The sequence below is a fragment of the Ursus americanus genome, chromosome 21 (genome assembly GCF_024610735.1).
Source record: "Ursus americanus isolate L20-20 chromosome 21, mUrsAme1.1.p, whole genome shotgun sequence".
NCBI classification, from domain to species: Eukaryota; Metazoa; Chordata; class Mammalia; order Carnivora; family Ursidae; genus Ursus; species Ursus americanus.
The window spans coordinates 5,919,820-5,946,354 of record NC_142147.1 but is presented as its reverse complement, the minus strand read 5'-3'; the positions used below and the strand labels follow the sequence as shown (position 1 = coordinate 5,946,354).

At 34.3% G+C, this 26,535-nt stretch overlaps 1 protein-coding gene across 1 annotated transcript in view; it reads left to right on the top strand.

Annotated features, from left to right (window-relative positions):
* The window catches only part of ITFG1 (integrin alpha FG-GAP repeat containing 1), a 270,843-nt gene that overhangs the window by 209,908 nt on the left and 34,400 nt on the right, over window positions 1-26,535 (top strand). Inside the window, exon 14 of the mRNA XM_045814692.2 lies at window positions 8,525-8,603. Within this exon, the coding sequence (XP_045670648.1) occupies window positions 8,525-8,603 (79 nt within the window). The remainder of the gene's footprint in view (window positions 1-8,524; window positions 8,604-26,535) is intronic.

Sequence of the window (26,535 nt, the reverse complement as noted above, 5' to 3'; positions counted from 1 at the left end):
TTGCAAACAAATTATCCATGTAGTTTTAGAATTCTACAATACAGTAAAGAAAACTAGAAAGCAAACTTGATAAGTATTTCTGGTTTTAATCAAAATAATTTTGCTCACGAGTATGGTCAGATTCTGATGAAGGCTGTCTTCCTGGCTTGCCAAGGGCCACCTTCTTGCTTGGTCTCATATGGCTTTTCCTAAGTTCAAGCACATAGAGACAGAGCGAGATCAAGCTCTGTGGTGTCCCGAGGGTTCCACCCTCATGACCTGTCTAAGCCTAATTACCTTCCATATATCATCACATTAGGGGTTGAGGCTTCGACATACAAATTTTGGGTGGAGACAGTCAGTCCATAGCACAACTAAAATCTATTTCAGAGGAAGTGTGAGAAAGAAATTAATATGAAACTCACAGATGTATTATCATCATTGCTGATTAATATTCCCATAGTTTGGACTCTTGGCAGATTAGCTTTTCAGGTTTCACATAAAGGAATTTGAGATGTATGCATAAATACTTTCGTGAACTAGAGGAATTATTTCAGAAATTCTTAATCCTTTTAAATTGACAATTCCTTTATAATACAAATAAGTACTCCCCAAATTATAAATTTATAGAAATTGAGATGTTCTTTGTACCAGCATTAATATAACCCAGATATGTTAAAGATGTTAAAGATACAGCAATACTCCTAGCACCTCTACTGTATTAGAAGAGACACAGGGTAAAAGTTACTCCAGATGTCTTGGCAGTCAATGTAAGCATGATCGTATTTAGTACATTTTGTACTGAACATCCATACAAATGCATTTATAAATGGCACTATCTTGAAAAAAAAAAAAAAAACTCTGAAACATATATAATGCTATGACATGGAGTTAAGACACCAAAAAGACTTACAGGCAGCAACTGAAGTAGGATTTGAATTACTCATTATTTATATAGAATAGAGCAGTAGTTCTCAAACTTCTTGGTCTGAGGACCCCAAAGACTTTTTCTTTGAGTTATGTCTATCAATATTACTCTATTTGAAATTAAAACAAATAATTGTTAATGTTTCTAATTAATTCATTTAGAAATAAAAATAAACCCATTATATGTTAACATAACTTATATTTTATGAAAAAAGAACTATATTTTCCAAATTAAAAAATTAGTGAAGGAGTGGCATTGCTTTACATTTTTTTCAAATCTCTAATATCTGGCATAATAGAAGACAGAAGATTCTTCTGTCTCTTTTTGCATTCAGTTTTTTATTGTTTTGGTTGAAATACATGAAAAAAGTTTAACCTCTCACAGATGTGTAGTAGAAAAAAGGAATGTGGGGCACCTGGGTGGTTCAGTTGGTTAAGTAGCTGCCTTCACCTCAGGTCTTGATCTCAGGGTCCTGGGATCAAGCCCCCCAGTTGGGCTCTCTGCTCAGCAGAGAGTCTGCTTCTCCCCGTCCCTCTGCGTGCCACTCTGCCTACTTGTGCTCTCTATCTCTCTGTCAAATAAATAAATAAAAAATCTTTAATTTAAAAAAAAAGGAATGTTTCATTTCCTATTCAGATAATTGATAGTATACCAAATTGAACAAGTGGCAGTTACTTAAAGGTTACTTGTAATGTGGAATTTGAAACCCTATCAATGAATTTTTCCTACTGTTACATTACCCACTGGTTATTTAGTAGTCTGTTGTTTAACTTCCACACATTTATGAACTTACATTTATTGAGGCTTGTTATATGGTCTACTATATGGTTCCCCCTGGAAAATGTTTGATGTGTGCTTGATAAGAATATGCATTCTGCTGGAGGTGGATGCAGTATTCTATATAGAATTAAGTCATCTATTTCCTTGTTGATCTTCTGCCTCCTCATTGTTCTACACATTAATGAGACTGGTATATTAATAGTTATAATAGTATCCAATCATTATTGTTGAATTATTTCCTTCTCCCATGAATTCTTCATGTATTTTGGAACTCTCTTGTTACGTTCATTTATAATTATTGCGTCTTCTTGATGGATTGACGCTTTTATCATTATAAAGTGTCCTTTTTGTCTCTAGTAACAATTTTTGTCTTAAAGTGTATGTAACAGTTTTTGTCTGATATTAGTATGGCCGCCCAGCTCTCATTTGGTTACTATTTTAATGGTGTATTTTTTTCATGCTTTTACTTTCAGCCTATTTGTTGTCTTTGAATTTAATATCTTGTAGACAGCATATAGTTAAATCATATTGTTCTATCCATTCTGCTAATTTCTGTCTTGTGATAGTAGTGTTTTAATCCACTTATATTTACTATAATTATTGGTAAGGGAGGATTTCTGTCTGCTATTTTTTTCTTTATGTCTTATGTCTTTTTTTCTTTCCTCTGTACCACCATTACTGCTTTCTTTTGTGTTATATGTTTTCTAGGATACGATCTTAATTACCTTCTTTCTTATACTCTGTTTTTAAAAGTTATTTTCTGAGTGGTTTCTCTCAAAATTAGTTTCTATCTTAGAAACAATCTGGTTCATATTAATACCAACTTAATGCCAATAGCATAAAAAAAACTTTACTCCAGTATACCTCAGCCACCCCCCTTTTGCACTTCTTTTGTCATACAAATTACATCTTCATGCATAATGTTCGTGACAACATGGTTTTTTAATTATTTTATGCACCTTTTAGATTAGATAGGAGAAAAAAGTACCAAAAAGTATATTTATGCCATCGGGTATATTTACTTTTGTTACTTTTACTAGTACTTTTTATTTATTTGGGTGGATTTGAGTTACTGTCTAGTGGACTTTCAGTTCAGCCAGAAGAACTCCCTTTAGTGTTTCCTGCTAGGTGTGTTAATAACCAATTCTCTCAGTTTTTACTTCACAGTGTGTTAATTTTCCTTTCATCCTTGAAGGATTTTTTTTTTTTTGCTGGATTTTAGACTTCTTTGCTGACACTCTTTTTCGTTCACATTTTGTATATATCATCCTACTGCCTCCTGACCTCCTTGGTTTCTGATGAGAAATCAACTGTTATCTTATTGAAAATCCCTCATATATAATGGGTTACCCCTTGCTGCATTTAAAATTCTTTGACTTTAAACAAGTTTGACTATGATGTGTTCAGTGAGGTTTGACTATGATGTATCCTGGTGTAGATCTCTTCAAGTTCATTCTATTTGGAGTTTGTTGGGCTTTTGGATGTGCAGATTAATGTGTTTAATTCAGGCAGTTTCAACCATTATTGCTTTTTTTTTTTTTTTTTTTGCCAGTTTCTCTCTCTCCTCTCCTCTGCTGCTTCTGTTACTTTTGGTGTTCTTGGTGGTGCTTCATATGTTACTGAGGCTCTGTTCATTTTTTTTTTTTTAATGTTCCTTCCTCATTTTTCTTTCTTTTCCTCAGACTGGATAGTCTGAATTGACACACCTTCGTTTTTGTTGATTCTTTCTTCTGCCAATTTAAATCTGTTGTTGAGCATCTCTAGTGAATTTCTCCTTTCAGTTGTTGTACTCTAGAATTTTTTTTTTCTGTGTGTGATTTCTGTCTCTTTATTGATACTCTATTTTGGTGAAACACTGTTTTCATAATTCCCTTCAATTCTTTAGACATGATTTCCTTTAGTTCTTTGAACACATTTATAATAGCTGATTTTAAATCTCCGCCTAGTAAGTCAAATATCTAGGCTTCCTTGGGGGCAATTTCTGTTGACTGCTTTCTTCCTGATGTATGAAGCTAGCTTTCCTCTTGTGTCATAATTTTTTGTTAAAAACAAGACATCTTATAATAATAATGTGTTAATCCTGGAAATCTCTCCCTTGAGTTTGTTGTTGTTGTTGCTGTTTGTTGTTGTTGCTGCTATTTTTTCAGTGATTTTCCTGGGCAAATACTTTAAAGTCTCTATTCTCTATTGTGTGTAGCCATTGAAGTCCCCACTCAAGTTAGCCTAATGGTCAGGTGTGATTGGATAGATGTTTCCTTAATGAGACATGAGATAGGAAATTAGGGCCTTTTCAGGTCTTTTGTCTGGAGACAGTGTTGCACATGTGTGTGGCCTTCCAGGTCCAGGAATGTGTCAGAGTTTTTCAAAGCCCATCATTGAATATCTCATTCATATTTTTCCTTTTAAGATTTGTTCAACCTCTCATTAGCCCAAACCAATATCAAATAAACAATTGCTAGTGATTGTTTTTAACAGATTTTCCAGTTTGATAAGGCTGTCCCACAGAACAAGCTCTCAGCTTTGCCAAATAAAGTTAAATACTGAGAATAGAGCTTGTCAGGAAGCTCTGGGTCAGTTCTCTGAGGATGGGGCTTTGGGAAACTACCAGCCCGTTCTGCCAGACCATCCATTAGCTACTAGGCTTTTCATTTTCACAGCTAACTTGGTTGCAGAGCTATTGGTTTTCAAGGCTACTTCAGAGCTAGGGAAAGGGTTATAGGAATAGGGCAAATTAAAATGCAGCAAAGCACACTATTCTTACTGATATTCAGTTCTTTTCTTGAAGAGATACTCCTGAGATTAATGGAAACCTTTTGTTGATTTCCAGAGTCCTAAAAAAATTTATTTTGACAATTATTTGCCAGTGTTCTCTTTGCTTTTATGAAGGAGATTTTTTAGGTCCTTACTGTACCATTCCAGAAATGATCCTCCCCTACTGTATTACTTTAAAATCCATCAGTCTGTGTTGTACTTTGAATGTTCTTTTACCCATGCATGGTTTAGTAACATCATGCTTTGGATTATTTGGAAAATACTGGTTTACCGAGTTATGCAGATCTTCCCGGTATTAACATTTTTCAATATATAATATTTTAAAATCACTCTTGTTAATATCATGCTGATCTCATCAGAAAAGTTTTTAAATTTTTAATATGTCAGGCTCACAGTGGTGGATACAAGTCTTCTAAAATTCCAATTTTCATTTAGAGACTCAAATTTTATCATTAGCCACAAATACTGTCACTCATTTTCCTAAAAGTGACAGACTCACTTTGTTACTTTCAAGAAAATGTTGGCTAAATTGAAATACCCAAGTCTGAATAACCATAGCTTAGTCCACTGCTGATTATCCACACTTTTTAAAATGGGGTTTTGAGACCTCCAAGGGTCCTTGCACCACACATTGAGAACTACTGTGTGGAGGAATTGAATCTGGATTTCTGGACCTTGTCTTTAAATATCAAAGTGACTGGCCCATGGTGAAAAGTGAACTGCAGCTTTAAGACTCATAATAGAGACATGCTGACAACTGATTTTTTAAAAATGAATATAGGGCAAGAGAGAAAAACTTGCCTAAGTGAATCTGTAAAATAAGATACTGTGGATAATAGTATGAAATTTGTCAAGTGTGAAATACAAAAAATAGTCAAGAATACATTTGGGAAAGTTCACTGAAAATACTGCTTATAGTTCAAGATACCAATCTTCCAGTACATCGACTAGACTATGGGTAATAAAGTAAATTTGAGGTTGTAACCGTGATAAATGTAGCTTCATAAATATTATTTTAAGCCTCATTAGAATGAGACAAGTTTAAAGTATGAAAGGGCATACCCTATTCCAAAGAAACAAACCTAGGAGAGATGAAATAATTTATATTAAGACGTGTATACCACATTAGCAATATTTGTTGCTAAGCATGTGAAGGAACGTTCAGCTAGTAGGAGTATAAACTGGTATTGCCACTTTAGTAAAAAAAAAAAAAAAAAAAAAAATTGGCACTACTTGTGATGAGAACAGGGTGATGTATGGAAGTGTTGAATCACTACATTGTACACCTGAAATATTATACACTGTATGTTAACTGGAATTTAAATTAAAGTTTTAAATAATAATAATAATAATGAAATAGCTACCTACCAACATGGGAATAAAAGAAAAAAAAAAGGAACAATTGAATATCTTTTTAAAGAGTATTTAGAGGGGCGCCTGGGTGGCACAGCGGTTAAGCGTCTGCCTTCGGCTCAGGGCGTGATCCCGGCGTTATGGGATCGAGCCCCACATCAGGCTCCTCTGCTATGAGCCTGCTTCTTCCTCTCCTACTCCCCCTGCTTGTGTTCCCTCTCTCGCTGGCTGTCTCTATCTCTGTCGAATAAATAAATAAAATCTTTAAAAAAAAAAAAAAATAAAGAGTATTTAGAGGCTCAAATCCCGTGCTTGCCTCAGCCTGGTAGATGACTTCCATGTCTGTTCTCACCCCAGCAGAAGTCTGGAGTTTTATTCCCTGGAAAGGTTCCTGAACTGCAGAATGCCAGGGACATAGCCTAACCCAAATCCTAACCCTAACACTTAATCCCTAACCCCTAAACCTAAACCTATGTGAAGGTCTCTGAACTAACTGCAAGATATCAGGCACATACCCTAACCCTGGCCCTAATTCTAACCCTATATTTGGGGGGGGGGGGAACATTGATATGATGTGTATATATATATATATGCGATGGAATATTACTCAGCCATAAAAAATGAAATCTTGCCATTTACAATGACATGGATGGAGCTAGAGAGTATTATGGTAAATGAAGTAAGTCAGAAAAAGACAAATACCGTATGATTTCACTCATATGTGGAACTTAAGAAACAAAGCAAAGGAGCAAAGGATGGGGAAAGGAAATGAGAAAAGCAAACCAAAAATCACACTCTTAACTACAGAAAACAAACTGATGGTTGCCAGAGAGGAGGTGGGCAGGGGGATGGGTGAATTAGGTGATAGGGATTAAGGAATATACTTGTGATGAGCAGTGGGTGATGTGTGGAAGTGTTGAATCACTATATTGTATGGCAAAAACTAATATTACACTATGTTAAGTCACTGGAATTTAAAAAAAACTGACACTACCTAGTACATTTGAAGATAGATAGATAGATAGATAGATAGATAGATAGATAGATAGATATCCTTTGACTTTACAATTCTACCTCTGGGTACATAACTCCTGATAAACATTAGCACTTGTGCATCGGGTAACATACATAAGAATGCCATGTTTATCATAACAAAAGAAAAATGGAAACAAGTGTCAGTAGATTGAAAAATATTTATGCTGTAATCATACAATGGCATACTCTATAGCAATGAAAATGAACTATATAGCTATATGCTTAATCATGGATGTGTCTCAAAAAATCTATTTTAAAAAGCAAGTCACAGAAAGATACATAGAGTATGGTTCCATTTACTTCAAGTAGGCATAACCAAATATATTTTAACATATTTGCATAAATGATAAAACTATAAAGGAAAAAAAGAGATAATTGTATGAAGAAGATAATTCCATAGTGTAACTTCTATCCAACTATCTGTGGTTTGCTTTAAAACTGTTCATACCTAAAGAACAATGCTCTCTCTTGCCCACCTGCAGAACAGGGATATAGATAAGGAATCTTGGTAATTCTTTCACTGAAGTAGTATGTCGTATAAAGTGTAATATTCTTTTTTCTACATAAAAATACTTTATTGATAAGATTGTTTTTATTATAAATTTGTGTGACATTCTTCATGAATCTTTATTCAGCTATATCTTGAGTAATTCCATTCTTACAACAACCTGTTTTCTCATGGTCGCTGAAAGCCCATGGACTTCTAATGTTCTTAAAATATCCATCAGGTAATTGTCATATCAACAAAATTAATTTCTTGCCTGTCATCCTGGAGGAAAATCATTTCTAGCACATCATTAGACTATCTACATGTGTTTGTTAACTTTTTCCTACTTTATTGGGAAGAAAAGTAGAATTTTTAATTCTGTGAAAAGTTCAAGGAATTTCTTTATCATTTTGTCATCTCTTCTTAGGATACCCATTGCAGACATTGGTTTCTTTATAGCCTATTTAATTAGCCTTGATATCTAAAGAGAATAAATTATCGTATCAATGTGTGAGGAATGTTCCAGAAATAAAGAACTGTATACAAGTTGGAGACAGACCTCACTATTGTGTCTAGTCTCTGCCAATTATGTTTTCCTTAACTGGAAAATAATGTATTCTCTAATGTATTCTCTAAGTATAGTGCAAGAGAGTAAATCTGGTAGAATGACTCATTGGTATTTTTCATTCTATTATAATTATTACAGGTGGATTTTATTCATTTTGATATTTATTGGGGAAATGTAAACTATGTCCAGTCCATCCCAGAAGGGAAAAACAATACTAGATTCTACAGAAATGTCATAATAAAACTCTTGTAGTTCTATTGTCGATAGAACCAAAAGTAGTAAAGAAAATTTTGCTTAAAATATTCACATTTATATAATAAGAGATAATAGTAGATCATAGAAATATATAATAAAATTAATGAACTAGGTAAATGCAACTAACAAATCATTTAAAATGTTTATCATTTAAAGCTAATTACACACATTTAAAGTGTTTCTACTAACAGGTTTTCTTTTGAATAGTTTAAAGGTTATCTATTTATGGAAATGTTCTCTAAGTAACTACCATCTATTAATAATTATATATATATAAGAATGTTTTACTTTATTTTTAATAGATTTGCCTGAAACTTCAAGTGATTCATTTACTTCCCTAGGCTTAACTATTCCTTTTTTATTGCAGCCCTTTGGAGTAAATCAGCCTGGACCTTATATCATGTATACAACTGTAGACGCAAATGGATATCTGAAAAATGGTTCAGGTAAGGCTAAATACAATATCTATAATGTATAAAAACACCTTTAATCAATATATTGGCAAGGTAAGCTGAATGACAAAAATTATCATGTTTTCACATGCTTTATAAAATCTTCGCTTCTTCTCTTATAGTCTCTGCACATCAGTAGATTACAAAAAGGCCCTCGTGACAAATATATTAACATTAATTCCTCATATATCCCTATTGTGATGGAGCCAAATCATTATGCTTATTTTTCAGTTGAAGTAACAGAGAGATTGGGAGAAATTACCAGAGTTATCTTGAGTGAAGTGCGAAATGGTAAATTAGTTAACAAAGCTATTCTTAGAAGAAGTAAAAATTAGGAATCCAATTTACAACCTAGGCTAATTCTAGTTTTTTTCATAGTGGAATAGAAGCTGGAATGTTACATAGAGTTTTTTTTAATAAGTGATTATAGAGAAAAACTTCTAGTTATATATTTGAATAAATAATAAAGAGAAATGCAATCAAAATGAAAAGGAAATAAGACTAAACAAAGGATGTCTGCTTTAGACCGATGGCTAGCTGACTGAGATGAGGTCCAAATCACAGTAAATAACAACTATTCTAATTTCACCCCCCTAAGTAAGAAAAGGAACCCTAACATATTAATAGGCTTCTTTGAGATTCCTAGAGTCCTAACCCTGAAGAAATATAAACAGAGTTACTGTTACTCATCCACTTTTATGCACCAAGAAAACAAAAAAAGAAAGGATTCATTATATGGCATTCTCATTTTATATAATGGCCTAACATAAACATACCAGAGTGAGTTTCCTTTTTAGCTAATTGTACGCATTTAAGACTCTCAATCATAATACGGCTTTAGTGCAGAAACATTCCATAAAACAAAAGCTGTTTAATTATATCCAAGAAGAAATTGACAAACACAACTAAATCAAACATTTTAATACACCATTGTTAGTCAAGGAAATTTAAATAAGAATAAGACAATTTGAGCAAATTACTTATTTATGTTTTAATTCAGGTACATATCGAACTGTACAAAAAAATTTCTGGGACCAACCGGTTTTATCCTTTATCAGTTAATTATTTTTGAATTTTAGATGTAGATAATTTCAGTGCTAAGTAAGGTGTTCCAGAACACAAGAAAAAAAGTTGAAGTTACTAACTTAGGCAAGGCTAGCATACCTGAAACCAAAAACTTAGCTCGCTGGTCAGTTATTAATGAAAGATGCTATCTAAAATACTAACAATTTTAATTCATCTGTCTCTTGAGAGAATTGCTTACTTACCATCATCAAGTAGGTTCTTACCTCCAAATGCACTAATGGTTTAAAATGGGGGAATTCTCTTCATTATCATACCAATAGATCAAAAAATTTTAAAGACCCATCTTCGTCTTTTTTTTTTTTCATACAATGAGATATTGTGTAAATTTTTCCATGTGTGTTTATATAGGTAATTTATTTGGGGATCATTTTTGTATATTGATACAATAATTGCTCTAGACATGCTACTGTTGTTTTTCTTTTTTTCAATATAATGCAACAATATAACGGTAAAGATCTTTATACATATATTTTTGTGCAGTTAAATGAATAATTCTCATTCCATAGGAAAAAAGCTGGAAGGATATTCATCAAATTGTTAACATTTATCTTGGGGAAGCAAGATATTAAGAGATTCACTTCCTACTATGTACATTAAAGTTAGATGTGGATGTGGAAAATGTTTTTTAACTCTGTGAATGTTGATTCATTCAAAAATATATATTTATTTAATCTCTACTACAAAAAAGGTATTGACACCTAGGAGAATATCTTACTAGGTGCTAAAAATTCATTCACTAATATTCAGTACCCACTGCTGTTTTTAAGTGAATGGAAGAATATTTCCTTACAATTTCTTTTAGTCTATCCCAAAACAATAATGGAACATTGGGTCTATTCTTACTAAATTAAATATTTAAGAGTAATTAATTTTTTCTGTGAATTGGGGAAGGAATTTGTGGGCATAAAAGCAAAGGAGAAAATATCTGCAGAAAAGATAAATGCAGTTGAATGCATAAATCAAATGAGCACATAAATTTTCGTGGCAAAAGGCGTTAGCAAACTTGGAAAATCTAAATGTCTAATAGAGACATAATTAATAAACTATGCCATATTATAATAATTTCCAGCCTATGACATATTTTTAAATAATTTTTGATTAAATAAACAGATATTTATGGTATAACATTTGGGAGGGAGGCACATCTGCGTGTGTAATCCAAATTGTATGTGTCCGTTTATAAGTATACTTATGTGTAGGAAAAATATAAAAACAAAAATAACATATAGAAATGTTACCATGATTATCTCTTGGTTGTGAGATTTTCCTCTCTATATTTTTTCATTTTTCATTTTACTATACTGATCATGTTGCCTTTAAGAAATTAATAAATAAGAATAAATATTTTAAATATTTCAAGCGTGTGCTACATTTCATGCATAAAATATATGTTCTAAATGGAAGGAGGACTTAAATCAATTGATTCAAAAGTGCTCTTATGAAACTTCTCCCCTTCAAATATCAAAGGATGAAAATTCCTAGTTTAAATGCTAAGTATGTTGCAGTCTACAAAAGTTTTGCTTATTTAAACCATATGTACCTTCCAACCCATCTAGCCCCACTAGAGAAGTTTCTACTCTAGAAAGAGAATGACCACATATATGTACTTCAGAAGATGCAACCCTGGTTTTCTTATAAAGAAGCTAAGGGTTGGTACTTATTAGTGGGTCATGAAATTAATTTGGTGTGGCTTATGACAAGGACTTTTTATTTAATAGAGTGAAAGAAAACAATAGAAAATATCAGAGTACACCAGAGATAGTAATGTTAAGTATTGTTTCATGGAACTTTTATTTTAGGTGTTTACGTGTGTATGTTCAAACTGGGTGATAACATAAAATGTAGTTTTTACTGTGGGCTGTGGTCAAAAAGTATGAAAGCCATGGCCAGAGACAATAATGTGCCTTAGTGTTATTCAAAAAAGGCCTGCACAAATCATACTTTTGCTTCCAGGGATCTTAGCATTGTTAACCAAATATTCTGTGATCTTTCTCCACTATCTAGCACTGTCTGAATAGCCAAATATTGTTACAGAGTTACACTATAGAGTACTCATTCATTTTCTAAATAACTGATAGTTTCTGTAACATCACAAAAATTAAACTGCATTTATCATGCCAGTTTTAGGAGCTAAACTCCTCTGGTTTGGAATCTAGGATTTTGTTTACTAGTCTTGTAAATTAGCCAGAGATCTGCAACGATGATCCAAATTCCCTCAACAACATTTGATAAAAACTGAGTAGATTAGAGCATGGTAGCAAAATAGTATAAAGTAGTAAGTTGGTCATTTGTGAATAATAACGTTATTAGACCTAAGATTTATTTTAACCCCTTAAATTACTCACTTAGTCCTGCTATTTAAATCTAAAGGGAAAATTACTTCCCTTTAGTCCTCTGTGGTTACTATTTGTTAACATGTCTGAGAAAAACATAAGTAAGCCTTACCTTCTATGCACACGTCATCGTATGCCTCAAATATAAGAGCAGTTAAAATGTATGTCATACTGACAGCACAGCATCTCAGAGGGCAAAGAAGCATTTGTAATAACAATTCATATTGATGAATTCGTATTCACATTAGATTATTATTCATATTCACATCATGTTATTGATGAAGATGACTTATTATAACATATAAGTACATTCCCTTTCTATGTTAATTTATAACCTTTCAGATTTCTCCATTTGAACCAATAATTGTCACATCTTCCAGTGTCAAAAACATTTCATCCTTTATGTTCATTTCTTAAATATATGTTTTCTGAAATTATCTTCAAAGTATAGTCATGTTCCATTTATCCACATGTAATTATCTGTAAAAGAATATTTTTAGTCCCAAATCATTTTATTTTAACCACTAATCACATTTTAAATTGTCAAACTCATAGTTCAGCCAAAAATTTTAATTTCAGCAATACTTAACTAATCAGGTGTATTTTGTGTCAGATATCATAATTCATAACAGAAAATGGAAAGAGTTGTTATGCCATCCTGGAAATCCACAACATTCTTCTCTAAAAGAATGAATTCTTACAAGAGGAGTCATTCCCTTACCTTAATCTCACATCAACTAAAGATCTGATAGGAATAGCCAAGCTACAGAGATAAGGGTGGGGACTTGGCTACAGATTTTCTTTTACCGGAATGAAAGAGAGAAAGGAAGGAAGGGTGGGAAGATGTGGAATATCTCTAAGTAATAACTGGTATACCTTCTTGATTTAATTATAAAAATTGAGTGACTGAATGATGAAATACAGAAAGTCTGTGAAACTATACGAAAGTTTGCAAATTATTCAGCTGTTCAGCTATTAGAAATCCCATCTGTGCAAATGCAAATGAGTCAAAGTCATATTCTAGAACAATCAAAAGAAAGAAACCCATAAATTGTAGAGTGGACAAAAACAAAAGATTTGCCTCCTGAAATTCTATCTACGAACTGATTTCTAGTAAAGTATTACAGTCAATACAATCCTAATACCAAAGGAAAAACCACCACATAACAGCTTTGGGAACAGAAAGTGGGAGAAAGAACATAATTTGTCTATTCCGTGGTCTTTGCTAGCAAATGTTTTGCCATCCCACAAGTTGTTGTAAATAATCCAACAGACTATGTCTACTGTGCACATATATTTGGTACAAAGGAATGATTAAAATCTCATTCACTACTCAGTAATACCATTGATGTATTCCCTCTCATTGCCTTAGTCTTATGTAAAGACTTAACTATTTTCAACATCCATGTATGCCTCCAACTTCAGTTGTGCACAGTACAAACCATGGAAAGCTACTGTGTGCTACAAGAAAGGTTGAAATTCACAAATACATTATGTATACAATGCCTGTAATATAGGAAAAAGTACACATTGAACAAACTCAAGAATGAAATATAGTTTTTGAGATGATTTTCTTAGCATGCTTAAGTAAAATATTGCCAGTGCAAGGAATTATTTACTATAAGTTGAGTCTAAAATTGAAATAGAAAACTATTTGAAAACACTAGATTCTCCGTCTCCTTAATTAATTTTTCACCACTCATTACCTTAAATTCATAAGCAATACAGTATTGGGTAAAATCAACTAAGTAAATTTAAAGAAGAGATGAACTGATTTATATAGCAATTTTCTCATGTATTTGCTTCTTTAGGCTAGCTCTACCTGATACAAATTCTAAATTGTTATTCTCTCATGTGCTTTTTCTGTTAATCTGGACTTTCTAGACCATGAAAATAACAGGAGAATTAGAAGCCACAAAAAACAAATACATGATACAAACCAGTAATTAGATTGTGCCTACTCAACATAATACCTCATAGCTCCTCATACTACTCCCACAAAGACCTAAGTCATGGATCAATATTTTCTCGTCTTTCCATAATCTCTGACATTGCTCATTGCAAATTTAGATAACACTTGTCTGAACAGTTCGTTCTCAATAACATCAGAGATTAGCTTCTATAGAATGTTGAAATCTCTTAGAAATCTTGTAGAAATTCATCTTTCTAAAGCACAAGCTTTTTTATATCCCTAAATAACTTCCTACTGCCTGAAAATCAAGGACTTCCATAACTGAACCTTCAATTACCTACCAGCCTATCTTTCCCGATCCCCTTTATGCATCCTATATCCAGCTTGGTGTCCAGTATATCTAGCTTTATCCACTTCTAAGAACAGTGCCTTTGTTCACTCGTTCAATCTTTACCTCTTCCCCATATTTTAGACACTGTCCCATCAGTCTTTCACTAACCCTCCTTCCAAAACTGGAGATAAACTCTCTTCCCACCAAATGTCAGTAGAACTTTATGGGGTAGCTTTCTTATGACACCTACTACACTCTACCTTGTATCAGTAGTTATATCTCTTGTCTTATTTCCCATGAGACAATAGACTCATTGAAGACTGGTTCTATACCTAATTTTGTCTTTATGTACTTTGTCCATTCTAGGACACCCAAGTGTTGGTTGAAATGATTACATAAGATCAGTATAAAGACTTCTGGTTCTTTAAAAAAAATAAATTTTTTGAGACAAAAAACTCGAACAGAAAGCTTAACCAAAATAGATCATAGTGACAGTTTATAACTGGTTGTTGGAAGATTTCTTAATCTAATATAAAGTAGTATAAACTTTATAAAAACTGAATTAAAATTAATAGATCTGTGGGTGTTTATTACTATAAAGCCCCTACTTTGTGCTGAGCACTGTTGCAGACTCAACTGTGTGTTATCTCATTGAATTTCACAGTACTTTTGCATGGCAGCCCTCACTCTATACCTGAGGATACTAAGGCTCTGAGAGCTCAAGTAATTCAGCTGTGTCAGTCAGCTGTTAACTGTAGACCTGGACTTAAACTCAACACTAACTACAAAACCTATACATCCTTTTTATTATTATTATTAAGTTTATTTATTTTATCTCTACACCCAACATGGGGCTCGAACTCAAAACTCTGAGATCAAGAGCTATATGCTATTCTGAGCCAGCAAGGCATCCCAAAACCTATACATTCTTAATACTACTATAGTATTTTTAAATGTCATCTTGAAAAAGCTTAGGGTATCCTAAAAAGAGGACATTATCCCTAACAATCTTTGTTTCATTTCTATTAAACCATGGTAACTGTGTAAAGTGAAATGATGACTAAATTTAACAAATATAAACTGTTGTTTTATTATTTTTCTGTTTCCTTTTTATTGCTATAGGCTTAAGACTTTTGTACTTCGTGATTTTTTAGGGTAATGATTTCAGAAACAGCATTTAGATGATGGGTACATCCCTTGACTGTCTGGGAGGTTGCTGATCCTACTTTCTTTAGTAGTTGAGTGACAGGAAAAGAGTCTACTGACCCAGTGATTCTAACACACTGCTTGATGTTTGTTCCTGAGGGACATCATCACTATCTTTTATGTCCTTAGGATTTGAGGGTATTCCTAAGTAATAATAATAGCCAACAGTGATCAGTACTTACTCTGACCAGGCACTGTGCAGAGTATTGTACATGGATGTCCTCATTTATAATATTAGGTGTAAAATATCCTGTCAGCTGTATATATCACATAAAGTTTTTGAAATTTAAATGAATGAGAATTTAAAAAACACTGTAGTATCATAATAGCACATATATTGATACATAAGGAGGAAAATATAATTTCTCGGTAAAACAGGAGAAGTTATGATCCTGGTATTCTGCTCTTGCATTTCTTTCTTCCTTGATTTAATGAACATAGATTTCCATTTTCCTAATACATTCTGAAGAAGATAATAGATATACCTTAAAACTTCTAGGCTTTCTAACATTCTTCATTTAAGACCAAAGAAATTACATTTTCAACACTTAAGACTACAATTAAATTCAGGTATTTTAATTAAAGAATTAAAATAATTAAATTAAAATGTGTGAACAGATTGTTTTATTAAATGTATCATTTTGACTATATTACTTTTGGTATGCTTAAATCTTTTCCATGTAAGCAGAAATGCTTCTAAAATTTTTTCGGTAATACATAGTATGGGCAGTTTTATTGTACAAAACAGAAATAACAGTTTAGTTATATTCAAAGTTTAGAAACATAATACTCACTCATAGACTGAACACTAAGAACCAAATAGTATGCCCTGCCAAATGTTTTTATGTGGCTATTGTTATTCCTTTATATTAAAGTAGGTAATAGGAAGTACTTATTCTTTAATCAATAAATATTTTAGAATTTATTTTAGTGGTATCTGAATAATTGAATAGATGAGATAGAATGGGTGTTCATTATTAAAAGTTAAATTATCTTTTCACCTGGGAAGATATCATTTAATACACTCAGGTACTTTAAGGAAGGAGATACTAGTGATCTGAAGGACATCTTAGATTTGAAAACAGAAAGTAAATGATCCCATGACTTTTGCAGACTCAGGCTTAGTTCTCCGAGTCAAGAACTAAATATTAAGAACAAGAAGGATACAGATTCAAACCTCGTAATGAATTTTTTTTAAATGTCGGCTATTGCTTCACATGCTAATTGATATTCTTTTTTTTTTTAACTTTGTGTTAGTCACCAAGAGTGTATCATTCATTTTTGATGTAGTGTTCATTGATTTATTATTTGCATATGAGGTAGACGGGTGATGGGTATTAAGGAGGGCACGTGTTGTTATGAGCACGGGGTGTTATACACAAATAATTGATATTCTTTAATGTTCTTCTAGCATTAATTCTTCTCACACTCTACCCTGTGAATGAGTAGTTATTTCAAAGGCTGCTATGCAATTGTAACTATTAAATGAAATATAATAGAAAGCACTTAGATACAGGTATTGCCTCAGGCAGAAATCTTAAATCATGTGGCAGTGCTCAACAACAGAAATTAAAACAATTCAAAATTGACTAAAACTTGGACAGATAATTCTCCAAAAAAGACATGTCAGTGATTAATAATACATGAAAAGGGGGGCACCTGGTAGCTCAGTCAGAAAGGGACATAGTGGGCTCAGAAAAGGGAAAGAAACAGACCCTCACACCAAGCACCCCAGACATGGGGAATCGATATGAGGAAGACTAATCCCCTTAACATATAGCTTTGAAAAACAGAGGAGCATAATTTCACAAAATCTTCTAGTCAGCAGGGCTTAACATCTAGAAATTTAAAAATCAGCCAGTTCAGCTCTGGGGTACCCTGAAGGGCAATGGGAAATTGAGTCTCCCTTAAAGAGAGAGCACAAACAGTCCAAGGAAATATAGCATAGAAGCAAGTTTGAAAAATGCCGAGGGTATAAATGAGTAAGATTTGTTTACTAATCTCAAAGCTTGAGCTGGAAGGGCAGGTCATGATCTCATGATCATGGGATCAAGTCCCACATGGGGCTATGCACTCAGCACAGAGTCTGCTTGAGATACTTTCCCTCTGCCCCTCCCCCTGCTCACATGCTCTCTCTCTCTCTCTCTCTCTCTCTCTCTTTCCCTCTCTCTCTCTCTCAAATAAATAAATAAATCTTAAGGTGACTCCTACCCCCTGGGAGGAAAAATAACCACAAACACCAGTCCAACTGCAGCCCCAGCAGTGGACTGGGGGCAGACAGCTGATCTCACTACGGGCCCCGCCCACCACCCACAGCTTCTCAGGGGACAACACCTGGAAAGCTCTGGGCAGTTTTCTGCTACTGCATCTCTGGCAAACACTTGCTGTGACTTGACTCAAGCCAAAGGCAACCCCAGACTAGCCCACTAACAACACAGGGATCAAAACCTGCCCACAAGGCCAAAAAAAAAAGCCACTGAAGACGACTGGACTGAAAGCAAATGCATCTCAGCCACAACAGTAGGGGGCACACAACACACACAGGAGACACCCCTGAAGTGCCAGGTTCTGGTGAAGGAGGGACATTGCAGTGCAGGGCATTACAGGATATCTTCTACATAAAGCCACTACTTTCAAGAGCAGGAGACATAGCTGTCTTTCCTAACCATAGACACAGAGAGTTAAACAAAATGAGACAGAAGAATATATCCCAAATGAAAGAACAGGACAAAAATCACAGCAAGAGACCTGAACAAAATGGAGATAAGTTATATGCCTATTAGATAATTTAATGTCATAAAGATAATCACTGAACTTGAGAAAAGAGTGGAGGGCCTCAGTGAGACCCTTAACAAAGAGATTAAAAAAAAAAAAAACCCATGAAAAAGAACCAATCATAGGTGAAGAACTCAATAACTGAAATGAAAAATACACTACATGGAATGAAGGAGAAGGAGAACAACAGATCAGCGACCTAAAGGACAGAGTAATAGAAAGCAAGCAAGCTGAACAGGAAAGAGAAAAAATAATAATAATAAATGAAAATAGACTTAGGGAACTCCATAACATCACAAAGAGTAATAACATTCGAAAAAGGAGAAGAGAAAGGAAAGGGGGCAGAAAATGTAGTTGAAGAAATAATAGCTGAAAACTTCCTGAATCTGGGGAAAGAAACAAATGCATGTCCACAAGACACAGAGTGCCCCCAACAAAATCAACCCAAGGACGTCCACACTAAGATATATAGTGGTTAAAATGGCAAAGATTAGTGATAAAGAGAGAATTTTAAAAGCGTAAGAGGGAAAGAAAACAGTTACATCCAAGGCAAACCACAGAAGTCTATCAGCTGATTTTACAGCAGAAACTTGGCAGGCCAGAAGGGTGTAGCATGATATATTAAAAGTGCTGAGAGAAAAATCCAGTGAGGATTCCCAAACAAACAAATGTTAAAGGAATTAATGACCACTAAACCAGCTCTACAAGAAATATTAAAGGGTACTCTTTGAGTGGGAAGGAAAGATCATAAGTAGGAGTAGGAAAAGTAAAGGAAGCATAAAAGCAGTAAAATTAATTATATCTATAAAAATCAGTCAAAGGATTTACAAAATAAAAGGATGTAAAGTATGCCATTTTATACCTAAAACTTGGGAGGAGAGGAGTACAGAATGGGTTCAAACTTAAGTGACCACTAGCTTAATATAGCCTGCTACATACCTAAGATGTTACATACAAACCTAATGGTAATCACAAATCAAAAACCAGTGACATGCAAAAAAAATAAAGAGAAAGGAATCCAAGTATATCACTAAAGAAAACTAACAATCCATGAGAGAAGAAGGCAAGAAAGAAAAGAACAGAAGAACTACAAGAACAACCATTAAACAAATAACAAAATGGCAATAAGTACATACTTATCAATAATTATTTTGAATGTAAATGGACTAAATGCTCCAAAAGACATAGGGTGACATGATGTGTAAAAAAGCAAGACCCACCTATATGCTGCCTACAAGAGACTCAGTACAGACCTAAAGACACATGAGGATTGAAAGTGAAGGGATGGAAAAGCATTTATCATGCAAATGAAAGTGAAAAGAAGGCCAGGGTAGCAATACTTATATCAGACAAAATAGATTCAAAAAGATCTAAGTCATACCATGCATCTTTTCTAACCATAGCACTATGAAACTAGTAATCAACCACAAGAAAAAAATCTGAAAGAACACAAATCCATGGAGATTAAATAACATGCTACTAAACAATGAACGGGTCAACCAAGAAATAAAAGAAGAAATCAAAATACATGGTGAGAACTGAAAATAAATACACAATGGTCCAATCTTTAGATCCAGCAAAAGCTGTTCTAAGAGTGAAGTTTATAGCAATACAGTCCTACCTCAAGAAACAAGAAAAATCTTGGGGCGCCTGGGTGGCGCAGTCGTTAAGCATCTGCCTTTGGCTCAGGGTGTGATCCCGGCGTTCTGGGATCAAGTCCCACATCAGGCTACTCCGCTGCGAGCCTGCTTCTTCCTCTCCCACCCGCCCTGCTTGTGTTCCCTCTCTCGCTGGCTGTCTCTCTCTGTCAAATAAATAAATAAAATCTTTAAAAAAAAAAAAAAAGGAAACAAGAAAAATCTTAAATAAACAACCTAACATTAACAAAGGAGCTAGAAAAAGAACAAACAAAACCTGAAATTAGTAGAAGGAAATAATAAAGATTAGAGCAGAAATAAGCAAAATAGAAACTAAAAACAAAATAGAACATATCGATGAAAACCAGGAACTGTTACTTCATAAAGGTCAACAAAATGATAAACATTTAGCCATACTCATCAAAAAGGGGGGGGGGAGATCAAACAAAATGAGAAATAAAAAAGGAGAAATAATAACCAATACCACATAAATACAAAGGATTATAATAGAATATTATGAAAAATTATATAACAAACTGGACAACCTAGAAGAAATGGGTAAATTCCTAGAAACGTATAACCTTCCAAATCTGAAGCAGGAAGAAATAGAAAATTTGAATAGACTGATTACCAACAATGAAATTGAATCATTATTCAAAACTCCCAACAAACAGAAGTCCATGAACAGAAAGCTTCACAGGTGAATTCTACCAAACATTTAAAGAAGAGTTAATACCTATGCTCAATCTATTCCACAAAACAGAAGAGGAAGCAAAGCTTCCAAATTCATTCTGTGAGGCCAGGATTACCCTGACACCAAAACCAGGTAAAGGCACTACAAAAGAGATCTATAGTCCAATATCTCTAATGAACATAGATGCAGAAATCCTCAACAAAAGGGGTTCCTGGGTGGCTCAGTCAGTTAAGCATCTGCCTTTGGCTCAGGTCATGATCCTGGGCTCCTGGAATCAAGCCCCGCATCAGGCTCTCTGCTCCATGGGGGACCTGCTTTTCCCACTCCCTCTGCCACTCTCCCCTGCTTATGCTCACTGTCTGTCTCTCTCCCACTCTCTCTCACTCTCTGTCTCTCTCTGTCAAATAAATAAATTTAAAATTTTTTTTAAATCCTCAGCAAAAATATTAGTGAACTGAATCCAATGATACATTAAAAAATCATAAACTGCAATAAAGTGGGATCTAGTCCTGTGATGAAAGGATGGCTTAGTAGTCACAAATCGATCAGTGTGACACATCACATCATCAAGAGAAAGGATAAAAATTGTATGGTCATTTCAGTAGATACAGAAAAGCATTTGACAAAGTACAATGTCAATTCATGATAAAGACCCTCAACAAAGTAGGGTTAGAGGGAACATACCTCAACATAATAAAGGCCATATATGAACAACCTACAGTGAACATCCTACTCAATGGGGAAAAACAGAACTTTTCCCCTAAGATAAGGAATAAGAACAGGATGTGCACTCTCCCCACTTTTATTCAACATAGTACCAGAAATTCTAGCCACAGCAATAAGACAAGAAAAAGAAAGAAAAGGCATCCACATTGATAAGGAAGAAGTGAAACTTTCACTACTTGCAGATGACTTGATACTATATACAGAAAATTCTAAAGATTCCACCAAAAAACTACTAAAATTGATAAATCAATTCAATAAGGTCACACAGTACAAAATTAGTGTACAGAAATCTGTTGCATTTCCATTCACTAATAATGAAGAAGCAGAAAGAGAAATTAAGAATACAATCCCATTTACAATTTCACCAAAAATAATGAAATAGCTAGGAATAAACTTAATTAAGGAGATGAAAGACCTGTACTCTGAAAACTATAAAACACTAGTGAAAGAAATTGAATATGACACAAACAAGTGGTAAGATAATCCATGCTAATAGATTGGAAGAACCAATATTGTTAAAATGTCCATAGTATCCAGTGCATTTCACAGATTTAATGTAGCTCCTATCAAAATACCAACAGCATTTTTCACAGAACTAGAACAAACAATCCTAAAATTTGTATGGAATCACAAAAGACTCCAAATAGCCAAAGCAATCTTAAAAAAGAAGAATAAAACTGGAGGTATCACAATTCCAGATTTCAAGATACACTACTTACTACAAAGCTGTAACGATCAAAATAGTATGGTACTAGCACAAAAACAGACATATAGATCAATGGATGAAAATAGAGAGCCCAGAAATAAACCCATAATTATATGGTCAATTAATCTTCTACAAAGAAGGCAATAATATGTAATGGGGAAAAGACAGTCTCTTCAACAAATATTGAGAAAACTGGACAGCAACATGCAAAGGAATGAAATTGGACCACTTTCTTACATCATACACAAAAATAAACTCAAATTGGATTAAGGACCTAAATATGAGGCCTGAAATGAAAAAAAAAATCCTAGAAGAGAGCATAGGCAATAATTTCTCTGACACTGGCCATAGCAACATTTTTCTTGATATGTCTCTTGAGGCAAGGGAAACAAAAACAAAAATAAACTATTAGGACTATAACAAAATAAAAAGCTTCACAACAAAGGAAACAATCACCCGTGGTGTGCATTTTACATCAATTAAAATATTAAAATATTAAAAGCCCTGAGAAAATATTTGAGGATATTTCCAAGAAAACTCTGTTGTCACATATAAAAATGTAATTTTGTTTAAAGCCTTTTCATTCCCAGTAAAAGTCATTACCATGACTTTTGACAGCTCAGTTGTTACAGCTAAATCCTGTCAACCACACCTATACCAACCCTGCCAAAGATTCCCCCCATACCAACCAGCTGCCATCACAAAAATTTCACAACTACTAATTTACGGTCTCACAGACTGAAAGTCCGGGAGTCATTAGTTCGCTTAGCCACTCCAGTAGGCACTTTTAAACTATGTTAATTTACAAATTCAGTATTTTCTAAGGTACATATCATCATCTTTTTCCCCCCTAAACAAATTCAATAACTTAGCTAATAGAAATATTTTGTACTTTGACAGCTTGTAGTTTGTTCACATTTGTTTATACCTCTATGACAGCTTTTTGTTTAATTACTTCTTTACTTTTTTGACTGTTCTTAAAGGAGGTATGCGCACACTCATTCCTTGTGCCAAGTAGTGTAAAAGTACAGTAAAGTTTAATGATAACTGACAGGGAAACAGCAGAATGCCTGGCCCCCAGTCCTCTCACTATCTTGCAGTAAGACAAATCTGAATTAACTGTAGAGGGATGCACCATGGAGAATGCTCCAATAGGAGATAAAATGTCCAGGAAATGTATTTTATACAGATACTAGAAGAAAATGAAGAATGTCTAGATGAAAAGAGAATTTCCTGGTTAAGGAAAATGACCTTGTTAGAAAGGAAGAGCCTCTTGGGGCACCTGGGTGGCACAGCGGTTAAGCGTTTGCCTTCAGCTCAGGGCGTGATCCCGGCGTTATGGGATCGAGCCCCACATCAGGCTCCTCCACTGTGAGCCTGCTTCTTCCTTTCCCACTCCCCCTGCTTGTGTGCCCTCTCTCGCTGGCTGTCTCTATCTCTGTCAAATAAATAAATAAAATCTTTAAAGAAAAAGAAAGGAAGGAAGAGCCTCTGGAACTAAGCTTCATTTATTAGCTTGTTCTTTTATTGATCAAACTCAGACCTGCTGAGCCAGCTCCTTGCTAGGTTGTCAAAAGGTAGGAGAAAATGAACCCAGGACCATCCAGATTTGCCTCTCTTATCTTCCCCTTAAATTATAAGCTCCTCAATTTCACATCATTTCCTAATTCATCTTTCTGTTTGCAGTGCCAGAAGTGTCTGGCAAATAACATTATTATTTAGATAAGCAGATAGAAAGGAGGATCCTAACTAAATATGCATGAGTTTTATAATATTTGTGAATTTTATTGTCTATGTCAGGGTTTTTCAGATTAGCACTATTGACATTGTGGGCCACATAATTTTTTGTTGTGAGTGTTGTTCTGTTCATTATAGGTTGCTTAGCAGCCTCTCTGGCCCCTGCCCATTAGGTGCCACTAACACCTCCAGTCATGACAATCGAAAATGTCTCCAAAGAAGAACAAAGTGAGGGGAATCACACTTTTCAATTTAAAGCTATATTATAAAGTTATAATAATCCAAACAGTATGGAGTTGACTTAAAAAAAAAAAAAAAGACACATAGACCAGTGGAACAGAATGGAAAGCCCAGAAATAAAGCCCCACATATGGTGAACTATTTGACAAGGGAGCCAAGGATACTGAGTGGAGGAAAAACAATCTTTTTAATAAATAGTGTTGGGAACGTTGGTTATTCACATGTAAAAGAATGGAACTACACTCCTATCTTACACCACTCACCAAAATTAACTCAAATGGACTGAAAAATATAAGACTGGAAACCACAAAACTGGAAGAAAGCAGGCAAAAGGCTCTTTGTCATGGGTCTTAGAAATGATTTTTTGGGTATAACACCTAAAGTACAAGCAACAAAACTAAAATTAAACAAAATAAATGTAGGACTACATCAAACTAAAAAAGCTTCTGCACATGAAAAGAAGTGATCAACAAAATGAAAAGAATGGGAATGGGAAAAAAATATTTGCAAACCATGTATCTGCTAAAATATTGGAATAGGAAAAAAATATTTGCAAACCATTTATCTGCTAAGATATCGGAATGGGAAAAAATATATGCAAACCATGTATCTGCTAAGGGATTAATATCCAAAATATATAACAAATTCATACAACTCAATAGCAAACTAACAAGTAATCCAATTTAAATATGGACAATGAACCTGAATAGACATTTTTCCAAAAAACTATACTAATGGCCAACAGGTACATGAAAAGGTGCTCAACATAACTAATCATCAGGAAATGCAAATCAAAACCACAATGAGATATGACCTCATGCCTGTTAGAATGGCCATGATCAAAACGATAAGAGATAACAAATGCTGGTAAGGATATAGAGAAAAGGGAGCTCTTTTGCCCTGTTGGTAGCACTGTAAGTTGGTACAGCCACTATGGAAAACAGTGTGGAGCCTCCCCAAAAAAATTAAAAATAAAACTACTATATGATCCAGCAATTCCACTTCTAGGAACATGAAGGAAATTAAAACACTATGTCAAAGAGAAGGGATATTTGACCCCTATATTTATAGCAGCATTATTTACAGTAGCCAAGACATGGGAACAAGTTAAGTGTCCATCAACAGAGAATGAATAAAGAAGTTGTGGTATGTGTGTATATATACATACACACACACACACACACACAATTGATTATTCAGCCATAAAAAGAAGGAAATCCTGTCATCTGTGATAACACAGATGGACCTTGAGAGCATTATGTTAAGAGAAGTAAGTCAGACAGAAAGACAAATACTATATGATATCACTTATAGGTGGAATCTCTTTATTTTTATTTTTATTTTTTTTATTTGACAGAGAGAGAGAGAGAGCCAGCGAGAGAGGGAACACAAACAGGGGGACTGGGAGAGGAAGAAGCAGGCTCCCAGCAGAGGAGTCTGATGTGGGGCTCGATCCCAGGACTCTGGGATCACGCCCTGAGCCGAAGGCAGACACTTAACGACTGAGCCACCCAGGCGCCCCTATAGGTGGAATCTTAATAAAACACACAACAATAACAAAAACCTCGTAGGAAAAGAGATCAGATTTATAGTTACCAGGCTTGATGGAAAGGGAAAATTGAAGGAATGTGGTCAAAAGGTACAAACTTCCAGTCATAAATTAAGCGCTAGGGATCTAATCTATAACAAGATGACTGTAATTAACAGTGCTGTATGGTATATTTGAAAGTTGTTAAAGAGATTAGATCCTAAGAGTTCACACCTCAAGAAAAAACTTTCTTGTCTTTTTCTTTTTGTATCTATTTGAGTTGATGGATGTTAACTGAACCTACTATGCTAATCATTTCACAATTTATATAAGGCAAATTATTATGCTATACACCTTATACAGTACTCTGTATCAATTATATCTCAATAAAACTGGGGGGGATGTCTCCAGACATGATCTTTCTGCCTAGTGTCCAGGGTTTTTAGTTATACCTAGCAGGAAGAATTGGGAGATATGAATCTACTGTAGTATTTTCCCAGAAGGGAAAGTTCAGCCTGAGTGATTTAGATCCGAAGAAGGAATGGGGAAAACTTTCTGGCCTGTAAGTTTCGTATTGACTATGCCAATTCCTGTTGCCACCATTGAGGTTTAGTTTCTCAAATAAGAGAATGGCAATGATAGGTACAGGGGTAGGAGCAGAGTGGGGGGTGTACAATAGCCTCAAACTTGTGTGTCTTAACCTTACTCTGATGACACAGCAGACTTAGTTTCTACAATATCTTTCGCTTTTTAAGCTTCTGGAATAAAAATAAATACAGTCATCTGTATAATAAAACTTAATTTATGCAATGCTACTAAGCAATTTGTTTATTGATTCATTAGTCTCATTCATGTAGTGAGTGGGGGAACATGGTAATATGTAAGAATAATGTATCATGGAGCTAAAAATGAAGGAATTTCTGATTCATGAGCTATGGTACTCAGATGTTACAGTATTTGATAGTTTCATCTGAAATCCACCAGTTGTATGGTGGACTGCTTGGGATTGCAATTG